At 40.8% G+C, this 17,536-nt stretch overlaps 1 protein-coding gene across 1 annotated transcript in view; it reads left to right on the forward strand.

Moving 5' to 3' along the window:
• F9 (coagulation factor IX) overlaps positions 1-17,536 on the forward strand; it is a 34,112-nt gene that overhangs the window by 11,550 nt on the left and 5,026 nt on the right. The window contains exons 5-6 of the mRNA XM_054579563.1: positions 6,270-6,398; positions 9,013-9,218. Coding sequence (XP_054435538.1) covers positions 6,270-6,398; positions 9,013-9,218 — 335 coding nt within the window. The remainder of the gene's footprint in view (positions 1-6,269; positions 6,399-9,012; positions 9,219-17,536) is intronic.

Here is a 17,536-nt window from a genome sequence, read left to right on the forward strand (position 1 = left end):
AAATTTGTTGACAAAAATCTGAGCTCATAGACTGATTACACTGGAACAGTTAGTTACATAGCAAATTTAGGTTCAGTGTGCATCTTCTCCTCTCATAGCCTACACTATTTTTTTTCCTGGGATTTTGGCAACTGGAGCTGTAAACCCCCAAAGTCCCTCAACTACTTGTTTATTGACTCCGGATGCAAGATTACTGGTATTGTGATTGTGAAAAGCACACAGTGCTAATGACAGATTCTCTTTCTACTCGGAAACTCCAGAAGAATGGAGATGCAATCCTGGGGAGTGAATTTAACACCACAGGCTATATGACTAAGGGCAAAGAGTAGAAAATTAGCAGGATTAGCTAATTATAAGGCGTTATAGCAATCCACCTGACACAGAAATGAAAAAGGCAAAACACAAAAATGAAACAGCAGCTGCACTTGTCCTATTGAGAAAGGGAAAAAAAATCACTTGCAATGTTCAGAATTCCTTTCAGTATTAAAGAAAAATCCATTGATCATCTTCCTCTGAGATCAAAAAGATAAAAAGAATAGAAGGAAAGGTGGCAGGGACAAAACATTTTATAAGACAGAAAAGAGTGAGTGCAGGTGGATTAACCGGTACACCTGGCCTGCATTCCCTTTCCTTCGGATCTCCAGAGAGGGGACAAACCAGTGCCTGGGCTCCCTTTCCTGTGGGTGTGTTGACTGGTTCAACATCTCTGAGGTGGTCCTGTCATCTGAAACATTATGATTCCAAACTCAGCTTCATCGAGATAAATTTGATCCTGCTATTATGGAAATCTACAGACATCTTTGGAGTAGTTACTCATTTTCAGCTTAAATAACAACTCTTGGAGCTCAGGGAAGGAGTAACTCAATTAGTCTCAGTTAAGAATGAAGGACACATTGTAGTAGAGTATAATTGAAAGTAGTATCTAGCATTAAATATTCCTAAATATCTTCAGTTTAAAAATAAAGACACTGTAAAGGAAAAAGAAGAGCCCTGAAGAATGTAAATAGAAGCACAAAAATCCCCTAACAGGTTTTTGCTACATGTGTGAGGCTACGGTCCACATAACAAAAGTGCTAAGTCTACAACTGGACCCCTCAGTCCTCTTGGGTTTCCCACATTTTGGTTTGGTTGCACTACCTCCACCACCAATCCTGGCCTCTAGGTTACATTGATCTCTCCAAGCACATTTTATCAAGGCTTACAAAAATCCTTCCAGCTCAGTTGGTTCAGAAACAAAGTGGGAATTCTCTCAAAAAGCACTTTATCTCACACGCTGGAGGACAGCAACAGCAAAAAGATAGAAACTCCCATTTTTCACTGTTGCTTCAAACTGAACTGAAAACTAATCTCTAAAGCTCCTAGATAGCACAGTTTATGGAGTACGTTGGCCCCAAGTCTCTTGCCTCATCCTAGGTTCGAAAGGGAAGGGAGATTTCCATCATTCAGACCATTTTGTTCTCCTTTCCCCTTGTCCATGAGGCTCCTCTGCAGGGGAGAAAGGTACAAATATTCAGGACGCGCTTTCTAGTTAGAGGAATAACAATTAATTGGCTATAGTGTCCCTTTGGCTAGAATAAAGATGACTGTATGTCCCCAGCTACACATCACATCTGAGTCCTTTTCAGATAGATCAAGAGCTGTTAAGAACTTGGTCATTTCTGTCTTTTCTAAGAGTACAAGAAGCATTTCCCACAGTAAGATAGGATGGAAAGAAAAAAAGTCACAAGCACATAAACACTTTGTTTTTTCATTTTGCTAACACATCACAGACATTACTGTCTCATTTGCTATGTATTTCTGTGGAGTAAAGAAAATACCTTCAATTTAGCTAAGTAACAGCATGCTCTGTTGTAAACTTGTTACACAGAACATTTTTTTTTTGTCCAAGCTTTCGTTTTCACATCAGTGAATATATCAGGGTAGAAGAAGGCAGAACAAAATAAAACAGAACAGTAACTTTTGTGGTAGACATGAGGGGGATGAGAAAGAGAAGTTTGCACCAACATGGAAGAAGAACAGAAGTTTTAGGTGCTGAGACCAGTCTTAGAACCAGGGAGACCCATACCCAACACAGTGCCTGACATCAAAGTGCTCAATAAATGATTGATGAATGAGTCCCATGATGACTGTTCCTTAGATCCTGGACTTCAGACCTTTCCACTGGATGTCCTTGTGCTATTAAACTATGTCCAGAATTTTGAGTCCATTATCTGAGGGCAAAAGACTTCTGATTGGACAGCAATATTTCCCCCTGCATGCACAAACCAAGCCGTAAAGGAACGACAACATACTGGGCCGCAAAGAGCAAGGACAAATGAGGAAAATCACGGAGAGGTCTAGTTACTCAGTCAAGGGCACAACATCAGAATTGGGAAAACCACACTGAGTGCATACTCATACCTGTTATGCATGCCCTGCACCAATCCAGGCTGGACCTACCACCTACCTCTGTTAACTTATCACAATCTTTTATTGACTGAACACTTTGCACAGGTGGTATTTGATTTGGCTGAACACTTTAGTACTGCTTTGTAACAACAAAAATGATAGCTAGCCTCATGAAGGAGCCAGGAATTGAGTCACCATGATTGCAGAGACAGGTCTCCAAAAAATAGGACCAAGTGATGTCATTTTGGATCATTCACTTAATGGATTACTGGTAACAAAGGTTAAAGCTCAGTCTGGTTTCCCTCTATCTGGTAACATTTGATTGGTAATTAGCCTCCCCTTATTTCCTCAAGTGTCAGTAAGGAACATGAGGTAATTATTATCTTAGCCTATGCTAGCCTATATAAAATATAATCAAAAAATTTAGGCCTGTCCCTCAAAACTCCATAATAGCCATGGCTGGTGTGGCTCAGTGGATTGAGTGTAGGCCTTCAAACCAAAAGGTCACTGGTTCGATTTCCAGTCAGGGTACATGCCTGGGTTGTGGGCCAGGTCCCCAGCTGGAGGTGTGCCAAAGGCAACTGATCAATGTAATTCTTGCATATTGATGTTCCTATCCCTCTCTTTCTCCTTCCATTCCCCTCTCTCTAAAAGTAAATAAATAAAATCTTTATTAAAAAAACTCCATAATACACTCCAAAAACATACAGTCACTATGTTACCCTGGATTCCCTCAGGGGAAAAAAAGGACTCTGTGATACATGCTTATTCATTACAGTGTGCATTCCTAGGGAATGAGAGTAAAGGATGGGAGTGACGCAGGGAGGAAAGGAGACATATAAGATGAGTCTTCTCTTCATCCACAAGTGATTGTGTAATCTCCTGGGACTGTTTTTCAAGGAATCATAGGAACTATCCTCAGGATAGTCCAACTAGGAAGGGGGAAGAAGTGAAAAAATGTGTCCTTCAGCATCTGTCTCCCATTGGTCAAAAGTTTGGCCCATGGGTTGAACACATCTCTAGGTTATACATGCTGGGACACTTGGAAAGGTCATGTGGCACCCCATGTCTCAACATCAACAGGGAAATGCCAAGGTAGGAGATGAGAGGTATACAGTCCAGATGTGAGCCAAGGCCACTCAAAACCACACCTATGAGGCCAGTGGAAGTCTGCGCAGAACTGATCACAGTGCTAAGAGAAGACACAGGCAGAGCTGAGAGGAACTAAGGTGGTGCATAGGAAGTATCTAATACAGTCACTCATTTTCAATTTTTCCATGTTCTAACTGCACTGATAAGTGAGCATTTCTATTGAAAGTTGTATTGTGCCCTGGCTAGTGTGGTTCAGTGGACTGAGCACCGGCCTGCAAGCCAAAGGGTCTGCTGGTTCAATTCCCAGTCAGGGCACATGCCTGGGTTGCAGGCCAGGTCCCCAGTGAGGGGCATGCAATAGGCAACCACACATCTGTGTTTGTCTCCCTGTCTTTCTCCCTCCCTTCCCATCTCTCTAAAAATAAGTAAATAAAATCTTTTTAAAAAAAGAAACTGCCCTTATCAACATTAAAAAAAGAAAGAAAAGAAAGTTGTATTGCTTTTGAGCATATAGGTAAGGCAGAAGTCTTTTTCTCTCTCCCTGTCTTTTTAAGATTTTATTTATTCATTTCTAGAAAGAGGGGAATGGAGGAAGACAGGGAGAGAAACAACCCTGTGTGAGAGAAACATCGATCGATTGCCCCTCATACCCCCCCCCCAACTGGGGACCCTGCTCGGAACCCAGGAAAGTGCCCTGACCAGGAACCAAACCAGTGACCTTTCAGTCCGCAGGTGGGCACTCAACCTACTGAGCCACATTAGCCAAGGCAGAACGTATCTTCTAGTCATTGTGTTCCTGTGCTACTCTAGAGACAGAAATATGCCCAAGAGCAGAGCCTGTTTCTCTTAACTCAGTTGTCTCAGCTAACAATCCCCAAACCATGCTACTTCCTGCTACTGAGATGGCACGGGAGAAACAAAGGGAAAACATGGTCATTAGAAAATATGAAATAAAATGGAAGAAATAAGCCAAATACATCAGGAATCATAATTAATGTGCAATGATGTTGATTACAGTTTTCAAGTCTGGTGTTAAAAATCAGTCTGCTGTTGACAAAAGAGATACCTGAAATGAAAATATACCAGGAGGATAAATTAAAGGAATATAAAAAGATTTTTAAGGTAAATACTAACAAAAAGTAATGGGTGAAGCAAACTTAATATCAGACAAAACAGAATCCAAGACAAAAAGCATTACAAGAGACAAAGAAATATATTTTATATTAATAAGGGATATTGTGTAGGAGAATAAAGAAAATGTGAGCCACTAGAATGCTTATCAGTGTCAAAACATAATGTGTTTGGCATTTAGCTACCTTAAAGAACTCTATTTCACTCTCTTGTGTTGGTACATACCCACCACACCCAGCTTCAAGATTCCTCTGATAAATTGGGTTATATTAAAACTATGAATTGTATTCAGCAAAATACACTATGTAGTGTGAAAAGGCAAGTCACAGAGCGGGGGGAGAAATATGTGTCACATATACCCAATACATGGAACTCTCAAACACTGCTGGTGGGAATTTAAATGTGCACAATTATTTTAGAAAACTATTTGGCAGTATCTACTAAGCCTGAACATATAATCCAATAATTGCATTTATAAGTATACATCCAGGAAATATGCATGCATATGTTACCAAAAGACATATACAAGAAAATTATTTTTTAAAAAAGATTTTATTTATTTATTTTTAGACAGAGAGGGAGAGAGAGGGACAGAAACATCAGTGTGTGGTTGCCTCTCACAAGCCCCCAATTGGGGACCTGGCCCACAACCCAGGCATGTGCCCTGACTGGGGATTGATCCTGTGACCTTTTCGTTCATAGGCCAGTGCTCAATCCACTGAGCCAGGACTAGAAGAAAATTCTTAACAGAATCATACAAAAGAGCCCAAAACTGGAAACTCAACTCAAATATTCATCAACAGTAAAATGGATAAAGGTAGTAATTATACAATGGAAAACTACACAGCATTTAAATGAAGTACTGCTATACAAAACAACAGGGATGAATCTCACAGAAATACATTAAATGAAAGATACAGATGAGTGCATATTGTGAGTTTCTATTTATATGAAATTCATGAACAGGAAAAACTCATTCATTTTTTAGAAGTTGGAGTAATGGTAACTTTGGAAAAGAGGAAGTGTATAGTGTTTGAAAGGAGGCATTAAGAGAGTTTCTAAGGTGTTAATAATGTCCTGAGTATTGATCCGTTCAGGATTTAAACTGGTGCATCCCCTTTGTGAAAAATTCATACTAAAGCTCTGGTTACTTTTCTGAATATGTGATATAGTTAATAAACATTTTTTTAAAGATTTTATTCATTTACTTTTAGAGACAGGAAGGGAGGGAGAAAGAGAGGGAGAGAAACATCAATGTTTGGTTGCCTCTCGCACACCCTCTTCTGGGGACCTGGCCTGCAACCCAGGCATGTGCCCTGACTGGGAATCTAACCAGAAACCCTTAGGTTCACAAGCTGGCACTCAATCCACCAAGTCACACCAGCCAGGGCTTAATAAACATTTGTAATTGTAGTACATGATTTCATGAAAGCAGAATATCCAAATCTTCAGTTTTATTGCTGCCACCATTTTATGCCTTATTAAGATTTTTTAAAAGAATTTCATTTCATGTTTCTGCTCTTAACTCAAAGCTCCCCCAGCTTCTCTCCAAGAATGTTACCAGCTTATACTTGACCTATACCTGAGTCAGTAGTTTCATGTTCTTTTTGAAATGCATGTTAAATGATGCTATTACTGTTGATTTTGCTTTCTTTCAGATGCAACGTGCAACATTAAGAATGGCAGGTGCAAGCAGTTTTGTAAAAAGGTCACTGGTAACAAGGTGCTTTGTTCCTGTACAGCGGGATATCGACTAGCAGAAGACAAACAGTCCTGTGAACCAGCAGGTCAAAATCTAAATAAGTTTTTTTTTAAAGCTCGGCAGATACACTCTCCAAATCTGTATTTGAAACATTGGCATTTTAACTAGCCTACATAATTATAATCCCTACTTGTTTCTACTTCCTTTTGAAAACATAGAAAGGAGTAGTCACTTGAATTGGAGAAATTAATTTTTCCAGTTACATCATCATTTTAAAATAGAAATTCTGTAAATGTCTTTAGTCTGAATCTGTCCAATTTTTTTCTCTGACTTTTACATCATGAAGCAATTGATTTGTGTGATTTCCATATATGTGTGTGTGTGTGTATATATATATATTTGTAATTTGTATGTATATACACAAATATATCCATCCAGTCAAATTAATATAGTAATCCTATGCCATGAAAGGTACATAAATGATTGACTGATTAATAGGCTTCTAGTGTAAATATGGTGAATTTTAAGCATAATTCTGCCAACGTGTGGCTGGTCTCCTCTGAGAAAGTTATTTCCTATCCTTGGGTCTCAGGCTGAGTTTACACCCTTGGCATCAGAACAGTTCCAACAACTATCTGTTTTAAGTTGTGCCAGGCTGGTCAGTACAGTCCATCTATTCAGCAGTGGACAAAGCAGTGTTTCCCAGTCATGTCAACCATGCCGCCATGTTGACAGCTGACTGGTGTATCCAGAACATCACCACTCCACACTCACACTGCTCTTCTCTGAAAATTAAAACAGTAGAAACTTTGATTTAAAAAAAAAAAAGTAGGCTCTGCAGGATCAATTTTATTTGATAAATGAGGGGCCTTTTTGAAGCAATATACAATTTCTTTTGCATTTCCAAAGCCTGATATCTTATTAAATTGGTACATTAAATCATGCATCATTTCTCTGTAACTGGGTTCGATACCTATCTCAGCAATGCACTCAGCAGAGGAAATTAAAGAAAGGACCAGAAGCCAAGAGTATTTATTGTAACTAAAATTCAAAGTATTTAGTGCTTCAAGGTACCACTTGCCTGTCCTACCTGGTTCTTCACATACACCACTTCAAAGCCAGCCTACCTTGGAAGGAGAATATATAAATGTTCCAGTGTACACAGATGGCATAGTAGGTAAACCCTTATAAACCCTTCTATGTTATAAGAGAAAAGAATTGAGAACCACCTCTAACTATTAAGTATTATATCTGTATATAGCCTTAGCTTTAGCAGAATAAGTAGGCCAAATCTAAAATAAGCTTTTCTGCCTTTTGATAGTAATGGTCCCTTTTCTATAACAAAATACATAAGTATTTTGAACTAATTTCCTGTTTTCCCAACCACATGGTGTCTTCATGATACTTTGCTGCAGCTGGTTGCTATAGAAATGTCTGTTAGAAGGAATGTGGCTGAAAGGAAAGTGAGAAATAAAAATGAAATGTAAAGTGACTTCGCTTGACTACAAATTTCCATTCGTGTTGTTCCCAATGCATCAGAAGACCATTTCTTTTCTTTTTTATGTATTGTTTTATCCTCACCCAAGGACTGTTTTTTTTTTCCATTGCTTTTAGAGAGAGGAGGAGAGAAAGAGAGGGGGAGGGGAAACATCAATTGGTTGCCTTATTGTACACACCATGACCAGGGTACACACCCCAATTGGGGATCAAACCTGCAACCTAGGTATGTGCCCTGACCAGGAATTGAACCTGTGAACTTCCAGTCCACAGGACAATGCTACAACCAACCAAGCCACAACGGCCAAGGCAACAATTTCTTTTCTTTAGGAAATAAACCAACTCAAGGTAAAAAGGTGGCCAGTTCCCATTCCCAAGCGGATATGGCTGTAATAATCATATTAGTAATTTATTTGGTTAATACTTGACAGCCAGGTAATTAAATAACAGTGATCTCTCCCCCAAGAGATACTTAAAATTCACCTTGGAATCTAAAAGGCATTCTAGTCTACAAACAAAATCCTATTAACAATAAGCAGCAGGAGTCCCATTTACCTAATTCTGAAGTTAAAGTTACATGGCACCAATCATCAGACTTCCATTCAGGGAGATCACTTGGGAATGACTTTTTAGTTAAAAAAAAAAAAAAATCTGTCCCAACTGCGGGTGAGGCTCAATGGGTTGTGGTTTGGGCATCATCCCACACACCAAAATGACACTGGTTCTATTCCCAGTCAGGACACATGCCTGGGTTGTGGGCCAGGTCCCCGGTTGGGGGCATGCGAGAGGCAACCAATCGAAATTTCTCTCACACATCAATTTTTCTCTCCCTCTCTTTCTCCCTCCCTTCCTCTCTCTCTAAAAAAATAAATAAATAAAATCTTTAAAAAACTAAACAGAAAGTCATTAGACTTTATAAAAGTCTTACAAAATTTGATTCTGAAACTCTTATCCTATTTCTGTAAAGATGATGGATTCCTGAGCCAAATGTTTTTTTCATGAAGGATTTGAAAACTTTCCATGAAAATAATACAATTAACCTTTTAGTTTGAGACTATATTCATTGATTAAATTTTTTAAAATATTGATGGGCCTACTTTTCAGAACTGACAAGGATGGGCCTCATTTTTGATCTTTGTAATACATGTTCTGCTTGCCAATGAGAAATATTCAAATACTAATTGTTTTTTCTACATTTCTAGTGCCATTCCCATGTGGGAGAATTTCTGTTGCACTCAATTCTAAGAAGTTCACCCGTGCTCAGACTATTTATTCCAATGGGGACTATGATAATTCTACTGAAGATGAAAAATTTTGGAATAACATGACTCAAAACACCCAACCAATTAACGACTTCACTCGAGTTGTTGGTGGAGAAGATGCCGAACCAGGTCAATTCCCTTGGCAGGTACTCTATATTGATGCGTCAAAACTGGAGTTCAGAGGACAAGGGGCAGACCACGTGGGAGGCTGAGGCTAAGACAGTAGGTAAACCTACCAGGGTGAGGGAAATGTTTAGGCAAGTTTCAGCACTGAGCAATTTGAGGAAGCCCCCGTAGGTGGGGATCTGGTGAAAGAGAAGTCCAGAGACAGCTACTATACAAGGTCAAAGGGAGTTTGGAATCAAGGAAATAGCATAGCAGGATCCCAGACAAGGAATAGAAAGGGCTGGAAGTGAGGTCGCAGGTACTGGGGCTCAGGATGCTACTTTAGCTTCAGCCCCTGAGAGAAGTGGTAAGAGTCAGAAAATCCCTAAGTCCCTAAAAACTGTATTATTTCAAAGGGATTTTAAAAAGGACTCAAGTAGGAAGAATTAAGACAAGAACTGGGCAATTGGAACCAGAGTATGAGACAAGGCTGTGGTCCTCAAATTGTGGGAGCATCAGAATCACCTGGGAACTTGTTAGGAATGCAAATTTTCATACTACATCCTAGACCTACAAAATCAGTCCCTGAGGGTGGGGCCCAGTAATCTGCGTGCTATAAGCGCTTTGGGTAATTCTAAGACACACTACAATTTGAAAGCCACTGGTCCAAAGGCAACAAACTTGTTGCAGAAACTGAGGTCCAAAACCCCAAAGAGTAGACTCGCAATACCTAATCACTCATTCCTGCAGGCATGATCTGCAGACAACACACGTGAGAATCACCTGTGCACATTTTTGAGGCAACAACCAAGAGCTAGACTTGTAGCAAAGCCTGGGTTGTAATTGGCTATCGCTAAAGCCTTAGTGATTCCATCAGAGAGAAAAAGTGGGCCCCAGAGGCAAGGAGTCAGGTCAGTCCTTATATAAAGTTGTGCTGTTGAATAAGGTAACTACTAGCCATATGTGGCTATTTAAATTTAACTACCATTAAATCAAATTTAAAATGCACTTCCACAGTCATATCTGCCACATTTCAAGTGCACAATAGCCACAGGTGGCTAGTGGCTGTACCATATTGGAAAGTGCAGATACAGAACATTTCCATCATCATTCTATTGGACAGCACTTATATTAGTTGAGCCTAAGATAAAGACTCCTCATGGCCACAGTCATGTAATTTTGTAGTAATCTCAAGAATGCTTCACTGAACCTCTCTACTGAAGTTTGAGCATTTGCCATCAAAGACCAATAACTTTAAAGAATTTTTAATCATCAAAGAAGTTAACAATTTAAGCCAAGTTTAGATAAATGTCCCCAGGTTTAACACTAATGGAATTTTCTGAGACTAGCTATCCAGGATCCTTTAGATTGCCTGCTGTTTTATAATACAATGGGTTGGACCATCACAGCCAAGACTTTATATTTTCCTTTCTTTTACCTTTGCTTTTAATAACATTTGTTGGACTTCATCTTATAGACAGTAAAATACACATATGTCCCTTTACATGCCCTCTGTCCCCTACTTAAGCATCCTACCAGTGCTGCTACCTTCATCCACTCAACCACATCTTTACTTTCATTCCTGACTCTTTGTAAGACTGACTCTTGACCTCCTTCCTCAACCTCTCCTTGAACAATCCCTCTTGGGCCAGTCTCTCTAATTATGCTTCATTCTATTTAACGTCTATGTATCTAATTCCCTCTAATTTTACTACTTGTGTTCTTGTGTATTTTCTTTCATTCTGTATCCAACTTCAATGGGTAAGGTGCTTAGAACAAAAAAAAATCTACTTTTTAATTATTATCTTCCTTGAGTTTGTGGTACATAAAGAAGTACCTATAGTGGAGGTTCCAGTCACCCGGGGGTGGGGGCGGTTCATTAGCTAAGAAGATGACTTTCATTAAAAAAATAATAATAAACCCAGGATTTTTTTAAAAGTCCCAGAATGCACTCATTGTGGGCTTAGCATTGTTCCCTTGTCATCCCAGAAATGAAATGCAAACACATTTAAAGGAGAGCTAAAAAAAGAGGGTTTTATAAAGTCTCAGTTGAGTCATATAATCTCTGTTCCCCACGCATCCCCTTTAAGCCAGTTCCTTGCCAATGTTTTAACAATGCCATTCTTTCCTAATAGAAATTTTACTCTAGCAAGCCATTTTTTTTCTTTTAAGCAGAAGAAACTATAAGATGATGGTTCTACAGTTGTACTGTGAGGAAGAAGATATAAATGATACACATCCTTTAAAACCTGTCAGGTCCTCCTCACTGCACACTGGTAGTTCATGTACCTGTTGTCTCTTTCCTATCAAGCAGCTAAAATCATTTGGAATGTTCAAGATCATTCCTTGACATGTGTGTATATATGTGCACGCACACACACACATTCACTCCCTGTTTCGCTCACATGAAGTGAGATTACTGACTGGAGAACTACAAAGTACTAGGTTTTAGTGTTTTCCCAAAGGTAAAGAACTGTGAGCTACTTTCTAGAATACTTGAAAAACACCCAGTCATACTTCAGCATTGTTTTCGTCCATCCCCAGCCCCACCCAGTTTCCCATGTAAGGTTACTTGTTTTCAAAAATATGAGATAAATTGAGTATAGGAGAGAAGCTTTTAGATAAAGATGAAACAGAAATGAAACAAACCAGAATCTCTCATTTGTGGGAGAGCCAGCTCCACGCCATCGCCATCACGGTTAATCTGCAGGGTGGAAATACTTGATTTGATTGCAGACAAGACTGCAATGCACCTGCTGCAGCCAAGGCATCAAGAGAAAATAAGCAACAGCTGGGGTTTCAAAGGCCAACCTAGTCTATGGCAATGAAATAGAAAGTACTGTTTAGCAACGAAAACTCAGAAAAGTGTGGTTTAAAGTGCTGGTGTTTCAAAAAAGAGGGTGGGAGATAAAGCGAATACTTAGGCGAAGAAATCCCACAAAGAACATAGGGATATGACTTTCATCTGGAGTAATGAACAGTCTGAACGAACTGGAAAGGTTTATTTCGTTAAAGAAAAGCTTTAAGTGGGCTGTTTTGCAAGAGCTGAAGTGCCACAGGGGAAGGGGAAGACGACTTTTTCTTTGCGGATTTACCGGTGAAAGTTACAGGCAGATGGGCAGGTTCTGGCCACGGTTGCGAAAGCCCTTTCCAAGCACAGGTTCGGTTATGTGGGCTGGGCAGCTTTGGGAGAAAATGCTGGTTGAAAAAATGTTTGACTGCTGTCTTGAAGAGCTGTTTTGTCCCTGGGGAAGAAGCTGGCTGCATAACCCCATGAGGAGAATGTCGAGAGCACTGGTTCGCCTGGGGGGAGATTAGAGTAGCCTAGGGCTCAGCTTTGACACTCTAAGGGGCTATGTACACCTTCCATGTGGCCCTTCCATGGTCTTGTTCATTTCTTACCTTATTCTATCTAGGGCTTTCATCTCTGGGAGTGGAGGCAAGGGCTCTGCAGCAGCTGCTGTGGTTGCCACGGGCTTCTAGGAACAGCTATTGGTTCCAGCCTGCAAGCCTCTGACCCAACCCCCAACCTCAAAGGTGCAGGCCAGCTAGCCTGACCTCAAACCCTCATCTACTTGACAGAAGGCCTGGGAGAGAGCCTGAGGGAGGTACATGGCTAATTTCCTTCATTTGCCCTCCAGGTGGCCAGTGGTAGGCTCAGAGCCACTTGAGAACTTGGGGAAAGGGAGCAGGGACTCTGCAGGGACGCGTCAGGAGGGAAGAGAGGATGTTACAGGGTTAAGTGCACTATATAAGAACAGAAAGGCTATTTCCTCAAGTCAGTATATCCTCAGCCTCCTTAGCACAGTGAGAACTAAAACAAGACTCAATTTTCATACAGATACATGGGGAAACAATGGAAACTCTTGAACATTAGAGAAAAGAAGGGAAATTGCAAGCCCTATACTACAAGACCACCTTCATCGACAGCTTAAAAGTGAAAGATTTGATGAAGTGTGGCGGTGTTGAGGCTTTCCAAGCTTTTATTTGGTTTTGGTCCCATGACCTTGAGCCTGTCAGCTGATAATTCTGAGCATGCTCAAACTTACCACAAGAGCTCCTCCCACCTCTTCTGCTTTGGCTTAAATGTGTCCAGCCTTGAATGCCAAGTACCTAGTCTTCTATTTTCTGTTTTATCAAGAGCAGAAAACAATGGACTCCAGATCCTTAAACTTTCCCTCTCCTCCATATTAGGTTGTACCATATGCAATTGCTGGTATTTAAACATTTTAACAGATAAAATATGTCTGTCTATTCTTTAGTTTATTCTTGGCCTAAATAATCTTAAAATGCCTTAGCATTTTCCCCAGTCTGGGCTTTCCTCAACTTTGGCCTGAAGCTATCCTTAAAGGTATGCAAGCTCTTGACTGTACAGCTACCTACACAGACCCAATTCTTTCCATTCTATTAGGACACACTCATGGCAGACAGCATGCAAAGTTACCATATGTTTGAACCAGAACTTTTCCTTTTGAGGGGGGCATTGGGAGGAAGATGTTATATCAAGATCCTAAGAATATAGCAGTATCTTCACCTGGAAAAGGTGACCCTCTATTTTTCCTAGCTCAGATGATAAAGTTCCAATTAAAAGAAATAAAAAGATGACAAATGTAATCTCACCTCACAAAACTACTTTGGACAGAACATTTAGGCTATTATTCTCTAGGATGGTGTGATGGAATCTATTGCAATGGCTAATCTAGTTAACCAGTCATTAAAAACTGAAACAGCATCGCCTCTGTGCCCAGAAAAAATGAAGTAGGGCCTAGGGCTGGGCAAATCACAACTGTGGCCCTAACAAGCTATACATCATTCAGAAATGGTGTTGCTTTTTATGTGAGAGAGTAAGTATGCAGACGTAGAAAAAAATATTGTAAAGCTGGAAGTGGCTAGGTAGGAAGAATAGAGGTTTACTAAAATCACAGGGCAAGACCAGGTTCAAGTTAAAAGGTTAGGAAGTGAACAGCAGGGCAACAGCTATTACATCTCAGTTGGTATTGTCAATGAAGAGCACCAGAACAGAGATGTAAATGTGTTCTGTGGATGCATGCGGGTGTATGTGGTGTGTATTTGCTTGTGTCTGAAAGGGAGAAAACAGGCTCCTATTAGGACATGACAAACATTAAAATGTTTGACAAGTCAGAACTCACGTGCCATGCTCAGAACATATGCTTTCCCATTTTTCCCATCACTCTCCTAAGGGGCACCTTATAAGAACTTGTCCTTGGCCAAGCAGGCAGTTCATCCTCAAATCACTAATATTTAGGTAGCTGTGACCCTAAGGTAGTGATGCAAACATTCCAAAACCATGTCGTTTATAATATCTTTAAATGCAAATATATTTTAGGACTTTTCTTGGCAAAGATGTTTGCTAAAATATATAATACCAATCAGAGATTGGCAATAAATCCTGTTTAGGCCTAAAAGAACACAACCCTATTTCCCGGTCATCTACCAGAAAGCAGTTGAAACTCCAGGCAGCAAGTCTTTGGCAGGAGTCAGACTGGCTACACCATAGTCTCTGTGCCCAAGGGCTGTGGATATCAGTTAGTCTGGCCTAACTAGCGCGTTGTGCTGAGAGATGTCTAAGACACCTCTAACACAGAGGAGAAGCACGCTTACATCACCGCTTGTGAATTCTTAACTCCAGTTACTTGAACAGAGGTATTCAGTTGTAACCCTTAAGACCAATGTAGAACAGGGCTGCCCAAATTTGCTTGGTGATGAAAATCACGTGGAGTCAGAACCAGCTTTATGAGCTTGTAACCAGTTGCACGGGGCCCTGCATCCAGGAGAGCCCCCCATTTGGAGTTCAGTGCTTTGAATTTGTATTTTATGACTCAAATCCAATGAGACAATGGGGCATACGTGAGCTAAGGACTTGGAACCTCAAATCGCTGCAGTCTCACTTCTCAGTACCCTGAGGGGATGGATTCTGGACCTCCCACTCCCCTGTCTCCTGGTGCCTTGTCCAGCCCCGCCTCTCCCTCCTTACGCTTGCCCAATGACCACTGCCACCCCTCAACCCATGGCACACGGGCATAATCTCCTTCTTCATCCCCAATAGCTACCACTGTCATCCTCCTCCTGCACAGTCACAGGGAAGGTTGAGGTGGGTGCACACACCCTATGCCGTCTTGGGAGGAGGCATGGCCACATGACATCTCAGGACCAAAAATGTGTCACAGAAGATTTAGAGGGTGAATGGTGGGGCAAGCCTCTTGCCCACCTCCATACCAGGTACTGAGCGCATGCTGGCATGGAAGTTGCAATCCCTTGGGAACCCCCCTTCTGCGAATGATTGCTGCAGTGGGCCAGTGGGAGAGGAAGACTGATTTACCCTGAGCACTGCTGGGGCACAGGGCACCGGTCTGGTGGGAGGAGGGTGCATGTACTCGCATGCTAAATTGCAGGACGCAGCCCCTGGGCGCCTGTGAGTATCTACCCTCGCAGTAAATATCCACCATGCCTAAGGGAGCAGGGCATTAAATAGTAAATTAAAAACACCCCGATAGGTTGCCAGAGGCCATAGAAGAAAAGGAAAAATCTTGTATTTTAATGTCTTCAATGCTATTTTTCTTGGCTTTTGAACAGGGGTCCTGCATTTTCATTTTGCACTGAGCCCCAAAAGTTATGTAGCCAGATCTCCCAGAGTGAGCACTTTTAAAACATTAAGGTCACCAAGACTTGGGAATTCTGAAACAGAATTTTTCAAAATTATTTATGCATAAGGAAATTCCAGAGATCGTCATTTTTCTCTCGTCCCACCCCCCTCCAAATATTCTGATTAAGTCTGGGTGGGCCTCCAAATCTGCATTTTAGAAACATCCCAGGTGATTCTACTACAATTTCACCAACCACAGTTGGAGAAATACTGGGTGCTTAGAAGCATAGACTCTGAAACCAGGCAGACTCAAGTTTGCATCCTAGCTTTGTCACTAACCTTAGGGGAATTAACATGCATATCTAACACTCACTTAGCTCATTATAAATGGAAATGTTAATATCACTCCCCAATGTGTTGTAGTATTAAATGTTCATAAAACACTTAGCACAGTGACTAGTCCCTAGTAAGCAACCAATAAATGTTCCAAAAAAAAAAAAAAAGAAGAAAAGAAAAAGACTGTTAAGTCTAGGTTATGTGTACAATGGAGTTTATTATATTATGTGAGCTTTCCTATATTTTTACAACTTTTCAAAGTAAAAAAGCAACAGCTAGAATGAGTGGGAAAACTGGAGTATGGCAAAGGGGGTCGGAAGCTTGCAATGAGTCAGCCCCATACGTCTCCAAGTAGGATGCTGGTGCTCCTGCATCTAGGACTTAGTGGGTGTTCAGTCAATTGAATTCAGAACAAAAAGAATCTTCACTAGAACAGGTCCTAAGGACCTTTTCAGACACAATGAAAGGAACCAACAATTGCCTTCTCCTAGTTTATGAATGGGCTTACGCCTGGGGTTATATGTGCTTTATTTAGTTAAAAGAGCATCTATTCACAAGAGCTAGTCAGAGCCCACAGAGGGTTTACCAAATGTTGAGTGTGCCCTCTAGTGTTCATTTTCTCTGCTTTCTTCCTGAAGAAGTGGATCAAGGCCTTTGCTGACACTGGAAATAAAATTCTCCAAGTTGATCTACTCATTGAGGTGGTGAAATTATTCACTGTCTATTCTGATTATTCTGATTATGCCATGAATGTACAGATGAAAGACTGGAGTGGCTTCTTACTAAATAATGCCCAGGCTCAATGCAGCACCCAAACAGTTTTGTCCTCTGTGCCCCAAAATAAGGCACAACTAAGTAGACCTTTTAGGACAAAGGCTGCTGACAAATCCAGCCAGGGGCAGTCAAATGTGGTTAGGGACAATAGAAGGAGTGGCTGGCCATTAACATAGCCCTTATGGAGGCCATAGGTCTCGTTTCTTAATATTCCACTTTAAGAAGGGCTTGAAAAGTCCTCCTCTAAAAAATAATCAATAGTTTTTCTCTTCAAATAACCTGCAGCAAAAAGATTTCTTCATGCAGGGACAGAAGACTCAGTACTAACTACTGATCTCAAGGAGTCAAGTCAGCGCATTTCTGAATGTACAATTCTGTCCATCAGAGAATCTGATTCACCTGGAAATGGAATCTGAGGGTCCCAGGTCTCGAAGAGAAGTTATTCCTTCATATTTGCCTCATCCAGAGCTCCTCCTGGCTCTCACTGCACGTTCTCTTCAAGACAGTTAGAGAAATGGCTTTTTTGATTGTGCTCCAGAAACACTAATTAATCTGCTTTGCTGACACTTTCCAGAAACACTCCAGTTCTGCCAGCACCTACAGGCCAACTTTTTGCCCACTTCTATAAACAGCACACATATTTAT

The sequence above is a fragment of the Pteronotus mesoamericanus genome, unplaced genomic scaffold (assembly GCF_021234165.1).
Source record: "Pteronotus mesoamericanus isolate MK-2021 breed Mesoamerican mustached bat unplaced genomic scaffold, CSHL_Meso_final contig_55, whole genome shotgun sequence".
Taxonomy (NCBI): domain Eukaryota; kingdom Metazoa; phylum Chordata; class Mammalia; order Chiroptera; family Mormoopidae; genus Pteronotus; species Pteronotus mesoamericanus.